The 22,102-nt window shown below is 39.9% G+C and overlaps 1 protein-coding gene and 1 long non-coding RNA gene across 2 annotated transcripts; one reads left to right on the plus strand and one right to left on the minus strand.

The window, feature by feature from the left end:
* The first annotated feature begins 3,706 nt into the window (after window positions 1–3,706).
* On the plus strand, window positions 3,707–8,881 carry LOC126599605 (uncharacterized). The gene is made up of 2 exons (XM_050265995.1): window positions 3,707–4,263; window positions 8,737–8,881. Exons 1-2 carry the CDS (start codon window positions 3,757–3,759, stop codon window positions 8,815–8,817), a joined length of 588 nt encoding a protein of 195 aa, XP_050121952.1. The 5' UTR covers window positions 3,707–3,756; the 3' UTR covers window positions 8,818–8,881.
* Window positions 8,882–12,905: 4,024 nt separating this feature from the next.
* Window positions 12,906–14,301, minus strand: LOC126599607 (uncharacterized). The gene is made up of 2 exons (XR_007615206.1): window positions 13,537–14,301; window positions 12,906–13,391 (listed from the first exon to the last, which is right to left on the minus strand). It is a non-coding gene; the product is annotated as an uncharacterized LOC126599607 (long non-coding RNA).
* Window positions 14,302–22,102: the final 7,801 nt, after the last annotated feature.

Consider the following 22,102-nt stretch of genomic DNA (forward strand, 5'->3'; position numbering starts at 1 on the left):
AGGGGCCACCTTCGATGGATGATTGGAGTGAGGCGGGGATATTTACAATTTTTTTTAGACCTTTTTATGAAGTCACTTTAAAAGTATGTTGTTCTAATACTTCAACAATTCATACTACTTTTGGTGATTTATTTAAGATCAAGAGTCTCTTGCATGAAAACAAAAATAATGAATTTGTCTATGATCTCCATGTTGATGCAAGAAAAATATGACAAGTATTGGGGTTCAATTGAGGACATGAATCAATATATATTTATTGCAGTTGTGCTTGGTCCTCCTCACAAATTGGAGAAAGTTGATTATTTTGATATACTATTTGGTGAGGATGAAGAAAAAGTTGAAAGTGCCACAAATGCGGTGAATGACTTGTTGATTGATCTTTACAAGATTCATGAAGATATGTCTTTTGGTACACAACAAAGTATGAGTAGTGGTGGTAGTTCTCAAACGACAAGTGGAGACACTTCATCAAGCATGACCGAAATAGAAAGAAAGTTGAAAGAAAAAGGTGAAATGAGAAAAGCAAAGAGAGCCCGGGTTGTGCATAATGATGTGGACAAGTATCTTTTGATTCTAATGAAGGAGAAGAAGAGAACTTTGATATATTAAATTGGTGGAGGGTGAATGCGGTTTCCAAGTACCTTATTTTGGCATGTGTTGCAAGAGAGATCCTAGTTATTCCCGTATCAACCATTGCTTTGGAATCCTCTTTTAGCACAAGTGGATGGATAATTGATCCATATCGTAGTTCTTTAAGTCCAAAAATGGAGGCTCTAATATGTACTCAAAATTGGCTTAGAACTATCCATGTTGCATTACATCGTGAGCCAACCATTGAGGAGATTGAGTTTTGTGAGGAAGTTGAGAAAGATAATTTTATTTATTGCATTTGATTTTGTTAGATTATTTTCAATAACATTTTAATTAGTATCCTTTCTTTTATTATTTGTATGTAGAAATGACAACTGGAAGTTCAAAAGAAAGGTGCCATGTTGCCCTTTAGGCCGCCCAAGCTTTAGCAAGTAAATTGTCATTCAAACTTGAAATGGTTAAGCGTTGATCTTGAGAACTTGAAGAAGTATGTGCAAGGCATCGAACTTTGGATGTTTACTTGAATTTATGATCTTAGTTGTAATGGTTATAACTCCGCCATGTAAGTTTATCTTACATTGCCAGTCCCAAGCCCGGATAAAGGAGGAGGGGGAGGGCGTCAGGTAGTCGACAGCCGGCACTCCATGATCACGTCGAATCCTTATGAAAATGAATCCAGAACGAAATCGCGCTAAAGCTAGGGCGTCACCCGTAAGTGGCGCGCTGTGTGGCCTGAGCACAGTGATAAGTGAGCAAGGGTCGCTGTATCTCCATCGGCACCCGGATGCAGTGTTAAATGAGCAAGGGGGCTATAGAAACTTCTTTTCGAACGACTCCACTCAAAGTTGTTTGGGAGCATATGCTCCTATCAACTTTACACGGGACACACAAAAGAAGTACTTTGATCCTATTAGACGGGGAAGGGTGAAGAAGCTAGGACAGAAGGGTAGAGTTCAAGAGAGCAAAATGCGTTTAGGAACGTGGAATATAGGAACCTTGACGGGAAAATCTATGGAAGTAGTAGAAGTTATGGTGAGGAGAAGGATAAATATTATGTGCCTACAAGAAACTAAGTGGGTTGGTCGTAAGGCAAAGGATCTAGAAAACTCAGGGTTTAAACTATGGTATTCGGGCACAAATAGAACGAGAAACGGTGTTGGCATCATCGTGGACAAGACCCTGACACAAGATGTTGTAGATGTCAAGAGGGTAGGAGATAGAATCATGGCAATCAAGATTGTAATAGGACAAGAACTTATCAATGTGATTAGTGCGTACGCACCTCAAGTAGGGTTGGATACGAGTTCGAAGGAGAAATTTTGGGAAGACCTTGGAGACTTGGTGCAAGGAATTGCTCAGACGGAGAAGTTATTTATAGGAGAAGATTTAAATGGACACGTGGGCAGGGAGACAGGCAACTATGGAGGTTTTCATGGTGGCCATGGTTTTGGGGAGAGAAACGAGGATGGGGAAGCTATCTTGGATTTTGCAATGGCATATGATCTCTTCTTAGCCAACACCTTCTTTAAAAAGAGAGAAGAACATGTGATCACCTACAAGAGTGGGTCGTCAAAAACACAAATAGATTTTCTTCTAATGAGGAAAGGGGATCGTATAACTTGTAAGGATTGCAAAGTTATACCAGGAGAGAGCGTGGCTAATCAACATCGCTTGTTGGTGATGGATGTACATATCAAAAGAGTGAGAAAAAAGAACAAGACTTGGAAGTGCCCAAGGACTAGATGGTGGAATCTAAAAGAAGAAAAACAAGCCATTTTCAAAGAGAAAGTAATCACCCAGTGTGTGTGGGATAGAGAGGGGGAAGCTAACCAAATGTGGGATTCCATGGCTAGTTGTATCCGAAAAGTAGCAAAAGAGGTATTAGGAGAGTCCAAGGGCTTTGCCCCACACCAAAAGGAATCTTGGTGGTGGAATGAGGAGGTACAAGCAAAGGTGAAGGCTAAGAAGGAATGTTGTAAAGCCTTATACAAGGATAGGACCGATGAAAATGGTGAAAGGTATAGAAAAGCGAAGCAAGAGGCGAAGAAAGCTGTGAGAGAAGCTAAGTTAGCGGCTTATGACGATATGTATAAGCGACTAGATACCAAAGAAGGAGAGTTGGATATCTATAAACTAGCTAGAGTAAGGGAAAAGAAGACAAGGGACCTAAACCAAGTGAGGTGCATCAAGGATGAGGATGGAAAGGTTCTTGCTACAGAGAACGCGGTTAAAGACAGATGGAAAGGTTATTTTCATAATCTTTTCAATGAAGGACATGAAAGGAGTGCTTCTTTAGGGGAGTTGAGTAACTCAGAAGAGTGTAGAAACTACTCTTTTTATCGTAGAATCCGGAAGGAAGAAGTGGGTGTAGCTTTGAAGAAGATGAAGCATAGAAAAGCAGTAGGCCCAGACGATATACCAATCGAAGTGTGGAAAGTTTTGGGAGAGACAGGTATAACATGGCTCACTGACATTTTCAATAGGATTTTGAAAACGAAGAAGATGTCGAATGAGTGGCGAATGAGCACTTTGGTGCCTATCTACAAGAATAAGGGCGATGTACAAAATTGCATGAACTATAGGGGTATTAAGCTAATGAGTCATACAATGAAGCTCTGGGAGAGAGTCATTGAGCATAGATTGAGGCAAGAGACACCGGTTTCGGACAACCAATTCGGGTTCATGCCAGGGCGCTCAACCATGGAGGCAATCTATCTCTTACGAAGATTGATGGAAAGATATAGAGATGGGAAACAGGATTTACACATGGTCTTTATAGATTTGGAAAAAGCGTATGATAGGGTCCCAAGAGACATTCTTTGGAGGATTTTAGAGAAGAAAGGAGCACGAGTAGCATATATCCAAGCTATACAGGATATGTATGAAGGAGCAAAGACTGCCGTAAGAACTCATGACGGACAAACCGAAAGCTTTCCCATAACTGTAGGTTTACATCAAGGCTCATCCTTAAGTCCTTACCTTTTTGCGTTGGTAATGGATGAGTTAACAGGACATATTCAAGGTGATATTCCTTGGTGTATGCTTTTCGCAGACGATATAGTGTTGATAGATGAAACTCAGGAAGGGGTAAATGCAAAGCTTAACCTTTGGAGAGAAGTGTTGGAATCTAAAGGTCTTCGCCTAAGCCGATCAAAGACAGAATATATGGAGTGCAAGTTCAGTGCAAATGGAGGCCAAAACGAGTTAGGGGTGAGGATCGGAGATCAAGAAATACCAAAGAGCGACCGTTTTCGTTACCTAGGATCTATCTTGCAAAAGAACGGAGAATTAGATGGAGATCTCAACCATAGAATACAAGCTGGATGGATGAAGTGGAAGAGTGCATCCGGCGTGTTGTGTGACCGCCGTATGCCACTGAAGCTCAAGGGAAAATTTTATAGGACGGCAATAAGGTCGGCGATGCTGTATGGCACAGAATATTGGGCGGTGAAGCATCAACACGTACACAAAATGGGTGTAGCGGAGATGAGGATGCTTCGTTGGATGTGTGGGCACGCGAGAAAGGATAAGATTAGGAATGAGGATATCCGGGGTAAAGTAGGAGTAGCCGAAATTGAAGGAAAGATGAGAGAAAATCGGTTACGGTGGTTTGGACATGTGCAAAGAAGGCCCACTGACGCTCCGATTAGAAGATGCGACTATGGGACAGAGGTTCAGGGCCGAAGGGGCAGAGGAAGACCTAGGAAAACTTTGGAAGAGACCCTAAGAAAAGACTTAGAGTACTTGGATCTAACGGAGGACATGACACAGGACAGAACACAATGGCGTTCGAAGATTCATATAGCAGATCCCACTCAGTGACTTGGATTTTCCAAGTCTCCAACCGAGAAGTTTTCCTCACTTGGGAAATTAAGGGAACACTACCTCAACCTATATGCTCCACTCACAAAGCTTCAACATACAAGCTTCAACAAAAGAAAATTCAAAGAACTTAGCGAAGAAGGCTTTGGTGTATTTAACACAATACGTTGAAATGAAGGAAAGCTTATTTATTGATATCCCCGATAAGTTACAAATATGTACATATACTTGAGTCAAAATAAACAAACAAGAGGGAGCCTTCACAAAGGTTGCTTAGGGGAAGTCTCAGCAGTCGGTAGAGCCCCAGAAAGAGAAGGCACCGGAGGGGGATCATTCGGAGCCTCAGTACTGGACAAAACCCTAGAAGGAGGAGGCATCAGAGGTTGATCATTTGGAGCTTCATTACGCGATACAGCCCCAGAAGACGAAGGCAATAAATGCCTTTGAAACAAACCCACAAATCTCTGATGATCAAGTAAAACCTGACCATCAGATTCCTTCATCTGGTCAAGCTTCCTTTTCATGTTTGTAGCATAGTCATGTGCGAGCCGGTGCAACTGTTTATTCTCATGCTTGAGCCCTCTAATCTCCTGTTTGAGACTCATCACTTCAGCCGCCAATGATTCAACTTGGCGGGTTCGAGCAAATAGGCGTTGGGCCATATTAGACACAGAACCTGCACACTGAACACTGAGAGCCAGAGAATCCTTAACAGCAAACTCATCAGACCGTTTGGAAAGTAGTCTGTTATCTTTGGGAGTGAGAAGGTTCCTGGCCACTACCGCAGCGGTCATATCATTCTTCATCACGGAATCCCCAACGGTAAGAGGACCAGTAGGGGAGACGAAGGATGGGCGCCATATGTTGTCTGGAGAAGGCGGGGCTGCCTCTTCAACAAGGTTCAAGTCAAAACGACGGTCGGAGGGGCCAGACATTTTCAAAGGTGTTGAAGAGAGAAGAGGTCGGATAAATCAAGATCTTAGAAGTGCAAGAATGGAGCTTCTATTGGTGGATATTCAAGTGTGCTTTGGAACTTAATGTCAGCCCTTATAAAAATTTGCACTCGACGAAGCTTCAGAAATCGAAGAGGCGCCTGCTCAGAAATCGAAGAGGCGTTTGCTTTCTCAAAAGCTGGGCTGCTCAGAGACCACGAGGGTCGATCTCAGAAATCGAAGAGGCGTTTGCTTTCTCAAAAGCTGGGCTGCTCAAAGACCACGAAGGCCGATCTCAGAAATCGAAGAGGCTTGCTTTCTCAAAAGCTGGGCTGCTCAGAGACCACGAGGGCCGATCTCATAAATCGAAGAGGCACCTACTTTTCCAGCCTTGTCAGCACCTGTCACACGCACACTCAGCTTTGCGGAAATTATGGACATTCTGTCGAAGATTTCTGGCGAAGTAGAAAGCACATGAATCGTACTGTTTAATCACCCACTTCCCACACGCAACAGTAGCTCATGGGTACCACAGATAACTTTGCCAAAGTTCTCTGACAAAGTTGAGACACGTGAAGCTTGCAGCTCCCACTACATCGCTCTGACCAAGAAGGGTAAAAGAATTGCAAAGAAACAACACTAACAAAGTTTAGACACATAAATTTTGAAGGTCTAGCTACCATATTATTACCCACAAGGGTAAAGGAATAGTACCACTGCTGGATAATTGGAAAGTCCCGGTGTGTCAACCTCTGTGCTTCGTGGCAAGGTAGACTAGCAAACATGCCCAACCTTTACTCACATTCGAGAAAACACTCCCAACAAGATTGCTTGCTCCAAAATCGAAGAGGCACCGCCCTCCGAATCTCGAGAGCCAGACTCCCAACATGATTACTTTCTCAAAAATCGAAGAGAAGGTAAAGGAACAGTACCACTGCTGGATAATTGGAAAGTCCCTGTGTGTCAACCTCTGTGCTTCGTGGCAAGGTAGACTAGCAAACATGCCCAACCTTTACTCACATTCGAGAAAACACTCCCAACAAGATTGCTTGCTCCAAAATCGAAGAGGCACCGCCCTCCGAATCTCGAGAGCCAAACTCCCAACATGATTACTTTCTCAAAAATCGAAGAGAGGGTAAAGGAACAGTACCACTGCTGGATAATTGGAAAGTCCCTGTGTGTCAACCTCTGTGCCTCGTGGCAAGGTAGACTAGCAAACATGCCCAACCTTTACTCACATTCGAGAAAACACTCCCAACAAGATTGCTTGCTCCAAAATCGAAGAGGCACCGCCCTCCGAATCTCGAGAGCCAGACTCCCAACATGATTACTTTCTCAAAAATCGAAGAGACACCGCTCTCCGAATCTCGAGAGCCAGACCCCCAGCAGGATTGCTTTCTCAAAAATCAAAGAGGCATCGTTCTCCGAATCTCGAGAGCCAGATCCCCGACAGGATTGCTTGTTCGAAAACCGAAGAGGCACCACTTTCCCAACTTCAAGAGCTGGATCTCCTTGGATAAAGCTTGTCTGTAATCTTCACACACAACATCAGCTTTCCAAATACCACATACCACTTTTTCAAAGTGCTCTGACAGAGTTAAAACATGTGATAAGCTGGCAGCTCCCACTACCGTGCTATAACCAAGCAGGGTAAAGGAATAGCATTATTACTTGATGTTAGGGAGACTCCTATATATGTCGACCTCCATCCCTAACGGATAGGCAGACCTGCAAAAATGCTCAACCCTTTCTCTTATCTGAGAGGGCACTCCCAACGAAGCCTTTCGAAATATTCAGCTTTCTTTCCCCCCGATAATACCTCTATAAACAAGCTATACTAGAGCAAGAATATCTCATATCATCAGGGTTAAAAGCAAGTGTATCCCATATCATGTTTTTTCCCTGTCTTTTCCTTTGGCCTTGTTCTTACCTGCAAGACAAGGAGAAAGAGAGCAATCAGTCAGCACTTGGAATCAAGCTTCCAGCCAGGAACTGACTGCAGGGAACCCCTTACCTGATTACTTACCTGGCATTGCTCTCGAGTACTCATCTTCAACATCTTATGCTTCCAGGAAAGATACCGCATCTGCCTGAGGAACAGATAGGGCAAATGAGAAGGATACAAGGAAGCATGTGGAGACAAGCGTAACAGCACACGTGCCGATACATCCACTACTCTGTTAAAAGCAAAAGTATCCCATATCAGCAAGGTCGAACGTACTCTAGATTTGATGGACTTGTTTTGACCCTCAAATTCTTCAGTCGGCCTTATACTCTGGAGGAAACCAGAAAACCCTCCAGCCCAGTTCAAGAATAAGCCTGTGGAAAGTTACTTCTTCAAAAGCAAAAGTATCCCATATCATCTCTCCTCATTTTTCTTCTCTTTATCCTTCATGCTGCCTGCAAGATAGGGAGAATGTGAACAATCAGTCGGAGCTCTGATTGCTTACCTTGTCTGTCACCTCTTTCAGCAGATCCCCTAGCTCGGCGACTTGGGGGACTCCTACTACATGGTTTGTATCGCGCTTGACCAAGCATGAAACTACAAGTAAGCTTCAAGTGAAATTGATACATTACCTTGTGCATCTCCACCAGTTACAGATACCACCCCTGGATGGAGGAAGAGTACTTCCAGAGAAGATGCCACATCTACCTATGAGACAGATAAGGCAGGTCAAGACGATACCACACTCCGGTACTTAGAAGTTTCGTGGCTACGAGATCATTCTCCCACAATATTTCCTAATGTCATTTGTACTAAATCATTCACTTGTACTCACTAAAGGAGAGCTTGAACCTATGTACTTGTGTAAACCTTTCACAATTAATGAGAACTCCTCTATTCCGTGGACGTAGCCAATCTGGGTGAACCACGTACATCTTGTGTTTGCTTTCCTATCTCTATCCATTTATATACTTATCCACACTAATGACCGGAGCAATCTAGCGAAGATCACAAAAAGTGACCGTTTTCGCTACCTAGGATCTATCTTGCAAGAGAACGGAGAATTAGATGGAGATCTCAACCATAGAATACAAGCTGGATGGATAAAGTGTAAGAGTGCATCCGGCGTGTTGTGTGACCGTCGTAGGCCACTGAAGCTCAAGGGAAAATTTTATAGGACGGCAATAAGGCCAGCGATGTTGTATGTCACAGAATGTTGGGCGGTGAACCATCAACGTACACAAAATGGGTGTAGCGGAGATGAGGATGCTTCGTGGGATGTATGGGCACACGAGAAAGGATAAGATTGGGACTGAGGATATCCGAGGTAAAGTAGGAGTAGCCAAAATTGAAGGAAATATGAGAGAAAATCGGTTCCGGTGGTTTGGACATGTGCAAAGAAGGCCTACTGACGCTCCGGTTCGAAAATGTGACTACGGGACAGAGGTTCAGGGCCGAAGGGGTAGAGGAAGACCTAGGAAAACTTTGGAAGAGACCCTAAGAAAAGACTTGAGTACTTGGATCTAACGGAGGACATGACACAAAACCGAGCGCAATGGCGTTCTAGGATTCATATAAAAGCCGACCCCACTTAGTGGGAAAAGGTTTTGTTGTTGTTGTAGTTGTAATGGTTATTTTAAGTCGAATGTTTATTTAAAGTTTGGACTTTGGAATCTTTACTTTAGGTGTGGAAAATTTGAACTTTGATGTTTATTTTAAGTTTGGACTTTTGGAAGATTTGGACTTTGATGTTTATTTTAAGTCGAATGCTTATTTTATCGATTATGTTGAAATGGGACTTTGACTTTATTTATACTCCTTTGGAAGATGTATTACAAAATGGCTACAAACTTTGTTTTCTTAGGAAATTTTTTGCTATTGAAAAAAAAAACGAACCGGGTTGAAATTGAACCAGAAAAAACCAAATAGAAGACAAATTGACAGAAAATTAAACCGAACCGAACCGAACAATAATTTTGGTTCAATTTCCGATTTTGGAAAAAAATCGAACCGAACAAAACTGTATCCACCCCTAGTAGGAAGGATGTGGAGTGTTGTTTTGGTATCCTTAAAGCTCATTGGGCGATTGTCAGGGGTGCTGGTAGATTGTTTAATGTAAAGATGCTTCGATCCATCATGATGACATGTATCATTATCCACAACATGATTGTGGAAGATAGGTATGATTATGATGCCATCGATGAATTTGAATCGGACACGCTCAACAATTCTAGAACACGTATATATTATGCTTATGACAACACCAAAGACCCCGTGAAACGCTAGCCATTGGAAAGGGATGGATGTTACAATTAAAGGGTCATTAAACAGTATACTTCAATGCAAGCTCCATACATGCACTTAAGCCGTCAAAGTGACTTGATTGAGCACTTGTGGGGATTGAAACAAGGTGAGGAAACTTAAAACAAGCTTGTGGTGGAAGAATAAAGTTCTTAGTTTATTTGGTGTGTTTTTTTAAGTTTATTTGGTGTTTTTTTTTTTAAAAAAAAGTTTACTTGGTGTGTTTTTGTAATTTTATTTTATTTTATTTTATTTAAGTTAAGCCACTAATATTGCTTGCATAGTCGCAGCTTTAGCCTCATCTCTAACCGCCTCCCGCGCCAAGTTTAGTTCACCTTGGCGAGCAAGTTCTTCCATATATTTTGTATATTCGTTCCTGGAAGAACTCATGTTTTCTTTACAGCCTTTTTACCTTGAGGCCTTAGGGACTGACGAGTCGATTCTGACACTCCTTCAGGGATTGCTTCAGGCACTTCAAATGTGTCGTCTTCTTGTTGGTGCGGGTCTACTTCTGGCGGAGAGTGTTGAGGGATACCGTGCATGACAACTCTTGGACTGACTGTCACAATTATGTATTTGGGACAATCTTTGACAACATTCCAACATTCCCAGGGGTTGAATGATTTGTTTTTATTTTTTGCATTGTACCAAGCTTATGCTTGAAGTGTCTATAAAATGCGGGAGAAGACAATATTATAATCAAACTAATTAATGTCAATTTGGGTGTAATACAAATAATTAAATAAAAATATTGTCAACTAATATGCTAAACTTTTGCCACTACTCTGATTAGAAATAACTTTGGCGAGGGCATTTTTCCAACTAGTAAGCAATTGGTTAAGGTTCTTCCAACGACCTTGAAGAGCTTGTTCCGTTCTTTTGCCGCCACACTTCTCGCACAACAAAGTACAAACCATATTCCAAACTTCTCGCAAGTGCATCTCATTACCCATAGTCGGGTCATGAGTAGCTTGAACCCAACATTCACACAACGTAACATCTTTGATGACCTACCAATTCGAACGTGCTTCATTAGCCTTTTTTTTTTTCTTTTTGCAAACAAAAGTATATGAAAACTTTGGTTGAAAGTATTGAAAATATTGAAATGTGGTGTAAGGTGGAAGATGATGGTTAGGTATTTAGTAGGGTTGGCAAACAGGTCGTGTTTGCTATATTCGTGTCGTTTTCATGTAACACATGTTATCTTAATGGGTCGTGTCTTGTCACACCCATTATCTTAATGAGTTCTTAATAGGTTGAGTCATTTTACCTAACAGGTGAAATGACCCCGCCCGTTATGACCAATTAAGAAAAACATTTTTTTTCTTCTAAATTTGCACATACTACATTGCCACATAAATATTACTTCAAAAACTAATTCGAAACGAAAATCTCCAAATTGAATAAATGAAACCAATCTTAATTTGAAAACTAATTTGAAGAAAAACCCTATATTTTGAAAGTAATTCAAAATAATCAATAATTACCTCGATTAGAGTTCGAGATTTGCTCGATCCAGAGAGAGAATTGGAGACAAAGATAGCAGATCAACTGGTGGTGGGTTACTAGGCCGCTATATGGTGCCATTGGTGTGGTGGAGGGAGATTGGAGAGGGTGCTCATGGACTCATGGCTGGCCGGAGTTGAGGTTCGAGACTGGGATTCGAAAGTTTAGTTTGAGAGAGTGAGAACATCTACTTCTATTTAAGCCTTCGAGAATGAGTTAGTATTTGATTTAGGGCTAAGAAAAACATTGGACGGCCGAGATTAAATCTCAGCCATTCATCAATTTTCTCTCTCTATATATATATATATATATATAAACTTTCAGTTCAATTCGGGATTAAATCCTACTGTTGTTAATTATAGTATTTCTTTTTAGTAGTATAAAATTATTAAATTAATATTTTTCTTATCATGTAATGTGTTGCCCACGTGTATACATAGATTGACCCATTATCTTAACATGTGCTTATCGGATTACCCGATAACGACCCGATTTGTTATCATGTCTATCCAAAAACCTATTAATTTCGTGTCATGTCGTGTCATGCCGGGTTAACAGGTCATGTCAGAAATTGTCAGGCCTAGTATTTATAGAAAAAAAAAATTAATTTTTCTTTTTATTTTTTCTGTATTTTTAAACAATTTTTATAATTTTTTTTATAAATTTTTATTAAGTTAATTAATCTAGACCGTTGGATTTCAAAAAGATTGAAATCCAATAGCCCAAAATTGGACACTTGACCAGCGGTAAGATTTTTGATATATTTTTTAGGCCGAAAAACCTGGATCGTTGATCTGGAAATCGAAAAGTCCAGATTTTGCACACCACTGGTTGGATTTGAATTTCAAAAATAGGTTGGAGTGGAGTGCGTTGAAGACGATTGGAACACTTTTTCCATGTGATTTTGGTCATCTTATACTTAGTCAAATGACCATTTGAATTTTGTGATTTGTAGCAATGTAGGAGATTGCCACCCGTGATTTAAAGAAGATTGCTACAATTTTTCCATGTGATTTTATCTTATTCTTAGTCAAATCAGGAACCTCCGATACTATTATGCGACTCTTAACTGATTATTATGTGTTGGTGAAGATACTTGAAGTTTCACTATAAAAACCCTCATTACGTGTGGTGGGTTTCTAAGCCTAATATGTGGACAATACAACTTGAGTGACGTGAAGCACATGTGACTGTTGGGCTTCACACGTGGGACAACCTGCTTTGATACCATGAAGACGGTTGAGGTTCCACCATCAAGCCAATTAGAAATATGAGGAGTTGCCCAACCTCTTATAAGTTCATGCAAGGTCCCTCCTCTCATCAATATGTGAGATTCATTCTCAACATTTGGATCATTAGAGACCGATTCTTCTCTAGATCCGCTAATTGTTCTCCATTAGTTATTATTTCCTTTTATGGTTTTAGGGTTTGGTTATGCTAAATTTTTTTATACAACGATATAATACTATACTGTGTTGGGTCTAATTAGTGGCGCCGTTGCTGGGGATTGTTGTAATTAATTTGTGTTTATCTTATTCTTAGTTAATTATTATTTTACATACATATATATTTTTTATTTAATTGCTGATTTTATTTTTCAAGTTGGTCTGTTGATTTTGGGAGAAATTCAACAATGGGGTGGGAACTACCACCACCAGGAGGACCACCTATATGGGTTTCTTTCGCAAAACAGGGTTTTTATGGATTTATACCTACAGTTTGTGCCTTTTGTTGTTCAAATACCCAAGAAATTTTGCAATGCCTTGATGAGAAATATTTTCTAGACTATGTGAAGGCACATATTAATATGAGGAACAACTCAAAAAGGCATTGGGATGATCCCACTTTTGATTACTACGCTCCAGATTTGAAAAAGCATCCTAGTTTTAGATGGGCAGGTACTAAACAGCCTTTTGAGCATCCTAATGTGCCACAAGATTTAGAGGAATGGTGTGTAATTCAAACACCCCAATGTGCAATGAGTTATGACTATATGCAGGAAGACGCCATAATTGAAGAATCACCAGGCAATGACTCTAGCCCAATGGAGGAAGTTACTGATCCTGCAATTTCAACAGAATTTGCCGCTACCCAAGTCTATATACCACACATTCTCTTTCAAGAGGCTGCAATGAAACCCACAAAGTTGCGGGAAAGCTTTGAAACTGACAGTGCACCAGCAAAGCCAATCATAATTGCAGAAATAGAGTGCAAGTCCATCGAGCAGGCTACATTCTACAACGGGAAGAAGAAAAAGCTTAACGGTAGCCCAATCCTTCGTCCAGACATTCGACCTATACATAAATTATGGGTATTACATACAAGATTGAAGTCAGCTCAAGGGAAACACAAGCATCAATGGAGGGGACCCTATTTGATCACAAAGATTCATTCACATATAAGGGCAATTATGAAGAATTCAACCAACTCGTTATGTACCTACTATTGTCGTATGATGCTATCAAGGAGTGATTGATTTTGAAGGAACAAGTGACGTTATCATCAGCCTCATTCACATCTATCTAGTTATAGACGTTAACTAAAGCACTAATTGGGAGGCAACCAATTTTTCGAAACTCTTTTCTTTTTATTTCCGTTCATTTCATTTTATTTTTCGAAGCACAATTTGGATTTGTGCACCCGTGCCAATTCTATGTTTGCGCCTCTTCTTCTAACCACGAATGGGATCTGCATCAAACCCAACTCACATGCATGAGGAGTCCAGAATCTTTTTCAGAATAAATAAAGCACTGAGAACATATAGTGAACCAAAGAAAGATCGTGTACCTTTTTTTTTTTTTTTTTTTTTTTTTTTTTGAGAATCGGTGAGCTGGGGCTGCGGATATGGCTTCGAAGTTCTGGGTTTCATTTCTCAAATCCGAAGTTTGGGGGTTGCAGGTTGTAGCTTGAATATGAGATACGAATTTGGACAAAATGGCTATGGTGGCACGACTAGAAAGTAGAGATGGGATGAAGGTTAGAGATAAGGAGTTTTGACGGCTCTGGACTCGAGGCGAAATGCTGGAGGGTGTGAAAAATGAGGCAATGAGCAATGGAATGCTGAAAAGGATAAATAGGGTTTCTCTCAACACGTGTGGCTTCGTCAGTGTTGTCCGTGCGTGTTCCGTGTGTGCCAGCAAGCTGGCAGGTTGCGGGTTCGACTCTCCAAAGCACTGAGATGGTCATTTCTTTTTCATTATTTTTCTACCGCATATTCTCCCTGCACCAGGTCACCGCTTCGAATCCAGGTGCCTCTGTTTTCTTTTCTTTCTTTACTTTTCTGTTTTATAATTTCTTATTTGCTTGTTTTCTTTCTTTTTGTTTGCTTATTTATTTTTAGTTTTTATTAGTTTTCTTTGGTAGTCTTATTCATTTGAGTTATTTTTATAGTCTTATTTTATTTTTGTCATGTTTATTTTATTTTCCACACCTTGAGGACAATGTGTGATTTAAGTTTATATTGGGAAATAGAATTTCAGATTTTTAATTTTTGAGTCAATAAAAAAAATTTCATTCTTTTGAAGTTAATATCCATAGATTATTTTAAACATTAGAACAAATGGACATGGTGAAGATTAATCCGACAGTAGAGTCTCTTCTATTTATCGTTGCTTAGACACTAATCCATGAGTTATACTTTGAAAATTTTCACGTTCACACCAACATGGTTTGTGGGGGAGTGAGTTTGAAACACTTACTTGTAGTCTAAGTGTATTTTAATTTTTGTTCTTAGTAAAGTAAAGTTTAGTATGTGTTACTAATAAAGTAATAATTGTTCCACCCAAGGCCTTACTTAGAGTCAGTCATGCCTGATCAATAGTGATTCTCACTTCAAATGGTGTAGTTTTGGCATGGGGCAGTGTGGTTAGTTGGTTTTGTAGCCTTTTTAGCTCAAGTTAGTAAGTCCTTAGGGGTGTTCTACACCGATGCCCTAAAGCCTTATGGTTTGGGAGTCACTGACCTAAAGCTCGCTACATAGGTTGGATATAAAGCTTAAGGAAACTGGCATTGCACAACCACCGCTATTACTAAAAAAGAAATTAAAAAAATATAAAAAAAAGGAAAAAAAACGTATGAGATGTTAATATGTGTGAAGTATTAAATAAGGAAGACGAGTGGTAAGGGTTTTAGTCGAGTCTCCTTAATTATGTTGGTTTACTTTACACCGAAGGAAGTTTGTGAATTCTTTTCTAATTGATTCTAAATGGCTTAGACTTAGTGGTGGGATTGGTTGGAACTTTTGAAAATATGTTCTAAATTTTAACGTTTTCTGTGGATTGCAACTTGAAAGTGAAAATTGTCTTAGTTAAGTTTTGTTTAAGTTTTTAGTTTGTTAGCTTTTGTTTTTGTTTTCTAGTTTTGTTTTGCTTGAGGACAAGCAAAAAGCTAAGTTTGGGGGTATTTGATGAGGTGATATTATACCATATATTTTACTCTATTCTTAGTTATAGTTTATTGGTTATTTTGATACTTTATTATGTAATTTCAATGTAGGACATTCGACTTCCTCCAGAGAAAAACGTGATCAAACAGATGAATTTTGGAGTGATTATAATTGGAGGATGTTCTTGATTCTTTCAAGATGATTGTTCAAAATTCTAGATTTTTCTACCAAGCCGTTTGACTGTGGCGATGAAATAAAGGCCCAGTGCGTAGCTTTCCCAAATTAACGTTTCTAGAAGTTTTGAGTATTTTAGAGGTCAAGATGGCATATTTTGAGGAAGATTCCTTCTTAGGATTTGTTAGGGACGTCTTAAGCTTTAAAATGAGACATTTTGGGACCAAATCAACTAATTTGGTCGGTCAAAAATCTGATTTTGTGAGAAGTCTGAATTTTAGTTTAAATAGGAAACCTTTTATTTCCTAGTTATCTTATTCTATTATGTTTCCTAGTTTTTAGAAGACCTTTTCTAAGTAGGATTTTATTTTGTAGTAGAATAAAAAAGGCTATTTAGCCATTAGAAAAGGGGAGCATGCATCAATTTGGAGAACTTAGCTAGACTTTGACGATTTGTATTTCAAGGTGCTTTCTATCATTTTTCTATTTCAATAAAATTCCTTTTGTTTTATGGTTGTTCGTAACTAATTTCCGTTTGCTAGGGCGATGACTTGAGATTTAGCATGAATATATAGTCTTTAATTAATTGCTTATCATATTATGAATGCATACTTTGAATTATTAATCACTGTGTTTAAACTGTCTCTATATCTTAATGCTTAGCTACCATTAGGATGCTTAGATAAGTAATCAGATGCAATTCGATCGGAATGCCATCGGAGGATTAAGTATTGCTTCTTGTGATTGATAGTTGTAAGTTCACCAAGGGCGAATGCCACGTCTTAGGGGTTGCTTCAAAGAGTTTTTACAAAGCGTAATGAGTCAAGCATGTTTATATTTGATCTGAATGCCATAGACGGATTGCATGTTTGATATACGTTCTAGCTTGAATGGCACAAGTAGAATATGCATGTGTAATTCACAAGTAATTGGTAAAATTGAATAAGATTGTTAAGTGGACGGCGAAACCCTAGTATTATTTTATCACTATTCTCTAAGATTGTTCTCTTTTAAATTGGTTTCTTTAATTGATTTAATTTAAAAATCGTTTTTAATATTCTAGGTCATAAAATCAATTTTTCCGAAACTTTGTTTTAAATAGTTAATAAAGAATTAGTTTAAATACAAATTATTCAAACAATCCCTGCAGAAAACGACTTTACTTGAGTTGTTATACTATGACTACCTTGTAATCTTGTAAGTATTTTTAAGTGTTTTTATCCTTATTTTTGCAGGTGTTAAAAATCTCTATCAATTAGCATTGGACCATATTGCACTCCGCCAATCCTCTCTGTCACCATCAAATCATGGCTAATTGCCTTTGGAGTCAGTCGTGATAAGCTAATTAAGGTTGTGTGAAGTCTGTTCCACTGCTGCTGTGAAGAAGTCCCAGTGCAGATTAACCTCTGAAGTTGATAAGTCGTAGTGTAGTTCAAACTCTCTTTGATAATATTGTTCAGTATTTATGTTTATCATGCACTCTATTAAACTCACGTATATAATCTGCTATATTTGTAATCCTTCTCGAAGGTATTCGTATGATAATATACAGACAGAACCACACACTCGCGAGTTACCAACACAGTTCAAGATAATTCCATTTTTTTTTTTCTGCCATGGCATCCTCTGGTTCTTCGTCTTCTTCTTTAATCAACGTCTCCAGCTAAATACAAAGTCAACTTGATTGTACATAATTCAAACATCAATACACAGCAAAACCTAATGGCTATTTTGCAACTTCCTTCTCTTATGCAGTCTCTTTTTGTGCAATTTCATCAGCAAGTGCAGTCTCTCTTTTTCTGCAATTTCTTCTCTTGCTGATGAGACGCGAGGATGGTTTGGCGTTTAATTATTAGTTTTTTTTTTTAATCAGAAAAAGGGAAAAACATATGATATTTATTTGGATAAATGACAAGTCTCTGAAAATATATCAAAATTCACAAAAGAAATCCATCACAATCCTCAAAAGTTCATTTTGATTCTACAAATCCCATCAAATCTACCGCTTACAAGTGTCTTTTAAAATCGTGCTAAAACCTAATTTGGCTAAACATGGCTTCTACAGGATTTTGGGGAGTAAATTGATTACAAACTCATTATTCTCGATATTCAAATCTAAAAACTCTTACTTAGTAACGAAGAAAAACAACACCAAACCATATAATAGAGTGGCATGTGATGGGAATTTTAACCCTTAACCCTAAACCCAAGTCCTTTCGGTTTTATTATTTAATTTGTTTATCACCCACATTGGTTTTCTTAACTTTCCTTCTCATTTTACGCCACAATTAACGATTCATTGTCATTCACATCAAATATCGTCATGATGGAGATGGGGCAACCCCCTATCCTAATCTCTTTTATCCAAGATAATTGAGTTGAATAAATCTATGGCAATGAGGCCCTCTCTCTCTCTCTCTCTCTCTCTCTCTCTCTCTCTCTCTCTCTCTCTCTCTCTCTCTCTCTCTCTCTCTCTCTCTCTCTCAAACGTGGTGCCCAATAAGAGCAGCTCCAGTATAGGAAATGCCCCTAGGGCAACTGCCTATTGAATCCCCTTCAGTGAACAGTAACTGTCCTTAATGAACAGTAATTGTCTTTTACATCTTCACCCCTAAATTGAATAGTCATGGCAATATTCAATAAAATATTAGTATTTTTTATTTTAAAAAATAATTAAAAGTAATTTTATTTCAAATTTCGGATATGATTTTTAATCGGTCTCGTTGTACCACGTTTCATTAAATAAGAAATTACAACCCAAAATATTTGAGAAAATATAAAATGGTGGTGTAAGGTGGAAGATAATGATAAGATATTTATACAAAAATTAAATCTTTTTTTTTTTAATTTTTAAAATTTTTAGGATTTTTTATTAATTGTTTACATTTTATTAATTTTGCACATTTTTTTATTAATTTATAATGTGGCTGACGTCTCATCCTGACGTCAACCTTGCATCAGCTTGCCCTAAGGCACTCAAGCCTGAGATTCGAGCCCGCCCTCTCACTTGAACCCCCCCCTCAGCCCAATCGCCCTGGTCCACCGAGCTATCCACAACGGTGGAGCTGATCTAAAATACGCTTATTTCTTGACATGTTCCCTTTTGGCAACTGGACATAAGCCCTAAAGAAAATGAAAGATTATATAAAAATATTATGAGGGCCACGAAACTCCAATGATATCTACAACTAGGATTTATAAGATAATTCTTGATAAGTTTATGTCAAACTAAAGCTACTTTTATGTTGGGTTTAAGCTTGTTGGAATTGTCACTTTTATACAAAGTTGATAAGAAAACTAGAAGAAAATCATGTGTGTCGTCGAGTATATTCCACTATGTCTTTATGAGTCATGAACAATAGCATACAACTTAGAATTATCAGAGAGATGGGTCAAAGATCCACTTTCAACAGTGTTGATATTATCCTTAACTTGTTAATTACTATCTGCATAGTCTAACGAGTGTGAGGTTTCACACAAAAGATCTCGGTGTTAGTTGGAGTGGAGTTGGGATATTTAAACTCTTCTTTTCTCAAAGATACAACGTGGGACCCAATTAATAGGTCACACGTAGGAGATCCATACATTGTCAAGGAGACTCACCCTACATGTAGATGGCCAAAGGGACCCACCCTGGCTCTCTCTACGGGCCCTCTCCCTGGCTCTTTTGATACCATGTAAAATTATCATAGAGACGGGTCGAATGCCGACTACCAACAACACCATTAATTGCCACTTGCACAGTTCGATGAGTGTGGAGTTTTATCACAAAAAGTCTCAGTGTTAGTTAGAGTGGAGTTAAGATATTTAAACTTTTCTATTCTTAAAGATACGATCGATGTAGAATATTTTAATAAAAATTTGTTGGTATACATTATTAATCAACATATTAATTCAATAATTAATCATCAAAAAGATTATGGGAAACCTACACTTATAAAGCAAAACCAACAAAAACCATACTAAACAAATCCAAATAAATCTAGATATTGCGGCAAAATAAAAGGTGGCGAAAGCGAAGGAGGGAACAGATGTGGATCGTGCTGAAGCGTCGTAGGGTATCGCAAAGGGATCGCTTGTCTAAAAGCCAAAGCAGAGACAGAGAGGGAGGAAAAGCAAGACCCGGTCAAGGCTGGCTAGGGCTTTTACTTTTTCCTTTTTTATTCGGACAAAACCATGACCGTCTATTTGTCACAGAACAAGGATCGAACCGCGTACATCTCCATCTCTATCGCTTCTCCTAGTTCTTATTTCCTCTACGTGATTACATCACTCAACCTTCTTCGTACCCTTCGTTTGCAAGTAAATCTCCAAACTGCCATTACACAAGTATATACGTGGAATTTGCATTTCTCTAATGAAAATTGAGGATTATTGCAAATTCTTTTCCCACATACTTAACATTAACAATCTGGATGACATAACGTGTTGAAGAACAAACTAATTACCTAGGAGAGATAATAGCTCAAGCTTAGCCCACGAACATGCTCTAGACTCGAACTCTAGAGATGTTGCCTTCCCAGCCTGTGTCTTCCACCAAGATATCCTTGTACTAGTCCGTATCGTGTTTAGGTAAATCCGTGATGTAAGCACTCCACAAAAGACTACACCTGGACTGGAAGAAGTAAAGGGTACCTGAGCCCCTCCTCATAAGAAGTAAAGACTACACCTCGACAAATTGGTGCTTTCATTGAGAGCTAATTCAAAATACTCGAAAAAGCCTCTTGCATTAGTTTCTTGAATTTTTTGTTACATTGAATTTCTTACACGTCATATCAATTAATTTTTCCTAGAGAAGTTTCTTGATCAATCCCTAGAGAAAGGATACAATGGTAGGAAATTCAAAACTACAACGAACAAAACCTCCTACGTGCAAGGATTTGGACCAGAGAGTGGAGACTAGGACATAGCCCTACAACGGAGGTCCTTAAGGCTCAACACGACACCAGGAGGAGCCCCACCGCCGTGGAGCCATGCCACCACTATCACCACCGTGACCCAGCAGCCACGGCAAGGCCATCAGGCCACGGCTCCACTCACACCACCACTGCCACTGTAGTGCCACACCCTACCAAACCCTAGGCAGAAGGCCCAGGTCCATTTCCAAGCCCATGGCAGGAAACCCAAAATGTAGCAGCTGCTGCTAGCCAGGCAACTCAGCTGGCCCAAGCCTACGCCATACAGCCAGCAAGTCGAGATGTGGCAGATCAACAACCAGGAGGGCCCACGGCTATGCAAATCTAAGGCAAACAGGCGCCGACCCAACGCGCTTAGCAACCCACTCCGATGACTCGGCCCGTGGCCCTATCCATTCCAAGGCCACCTCCAGTGATCCAGATTCCGACCATAGGTCCTGCGATAGATTCAGGGTTACTTACACCCTCACCTTTCTGCAGGAATGCCCGCTTTGGGCTCAAGCTTTGTACCTGCAGTCCATTATACTTACACCACACTTGGAGAAGCCCATTTTCCATGCTTTTCCAATCTAAACGGTGAGCACCACCTGCCCCAGCAGGTAGCCATTTAGACGAACACCCTCACGCAGCAGACTACCTTGGTGAACCAACTCCTTGAGCGCATCAAGATGCAGTGCGCCCCAAATGAGGTGTCCTGAAGCAGGACAAGGGCGGAATAACGTGACTTATTCCAGCTGCGTCCCGGCAAAGAGCCGCTCAGCCCACCATGAACCTTACGTTCGGGTAATGTGCACTCTTGTTTGGACCCTCGGGGAAACGTCTTCTCCTGCCTAAATGCACAAAGAAGCGTTTATTCCTGAGTCAACTCACGAGTCGGTGTGCATTTGAAGTTGGGTTTACACTCCGACTAGCACTCATGACATTCCAGGAGAAACGTCTACACGAGGCTAGGCCCACAAGGAGATCATTTTATAAAGCAACGGAGTATGCAGCCGCATGACACCCCAAAGGAGAGCACGAGAGCAATCTAACTTGAGTTCCACTGGCGGCCCTCGCCAAGCACGATGGCGAGCAGCACAACATGAACCGTACTGCAACCGCAGCATAGACGAGCAAGACATGCCGAAAAGTAACGTGGATTGGTAGGTCAGCACTAGGGGCAGCTGGAGGCTCCGCTGCCCTACCAGGCTCAAAATCCAAAAAGAAGTCTTTCGCCCCAGTAGTAGCAGCTGAAGTGCAAAATGACGACTATACCTCTGCTAAATAGCAATTACAGCAGGCAGGTCAAGAAGATGGTGTCAAGATCGACAATGCCCTGGAAGATGAATCAAGATGGGAACCCGAAGAAGACGCCAAACATATCTTCCTTGACGCTATGAAGCGATCAGACTACACCGAATAGGCATCCAAAAAAGATCTAAGCGATCCTGGATATGAAGTCCCTCACCACTTTGAAGGAGATCGAAAGTCTGACCTGACATTACCTCCTCTATTATCCAAGCCAGAGGCTGCGAAGGATCTATGCATCTAT

This window comes from Malus sylvestris, chromosome 14 (genome assembly GCF_916048215.2).
Source record: "Malus sylvestris chromosome 14, drMalSylv7.2, whole genome shotgun sequence".
Classification (NCBI taxonomy): domain Eukaryota; kingdom Viridiplantae; phylum Streptophyta; class Magnoliopsida; order Rosales; family Rosaceae; genus Malus; species Malus sylvestris.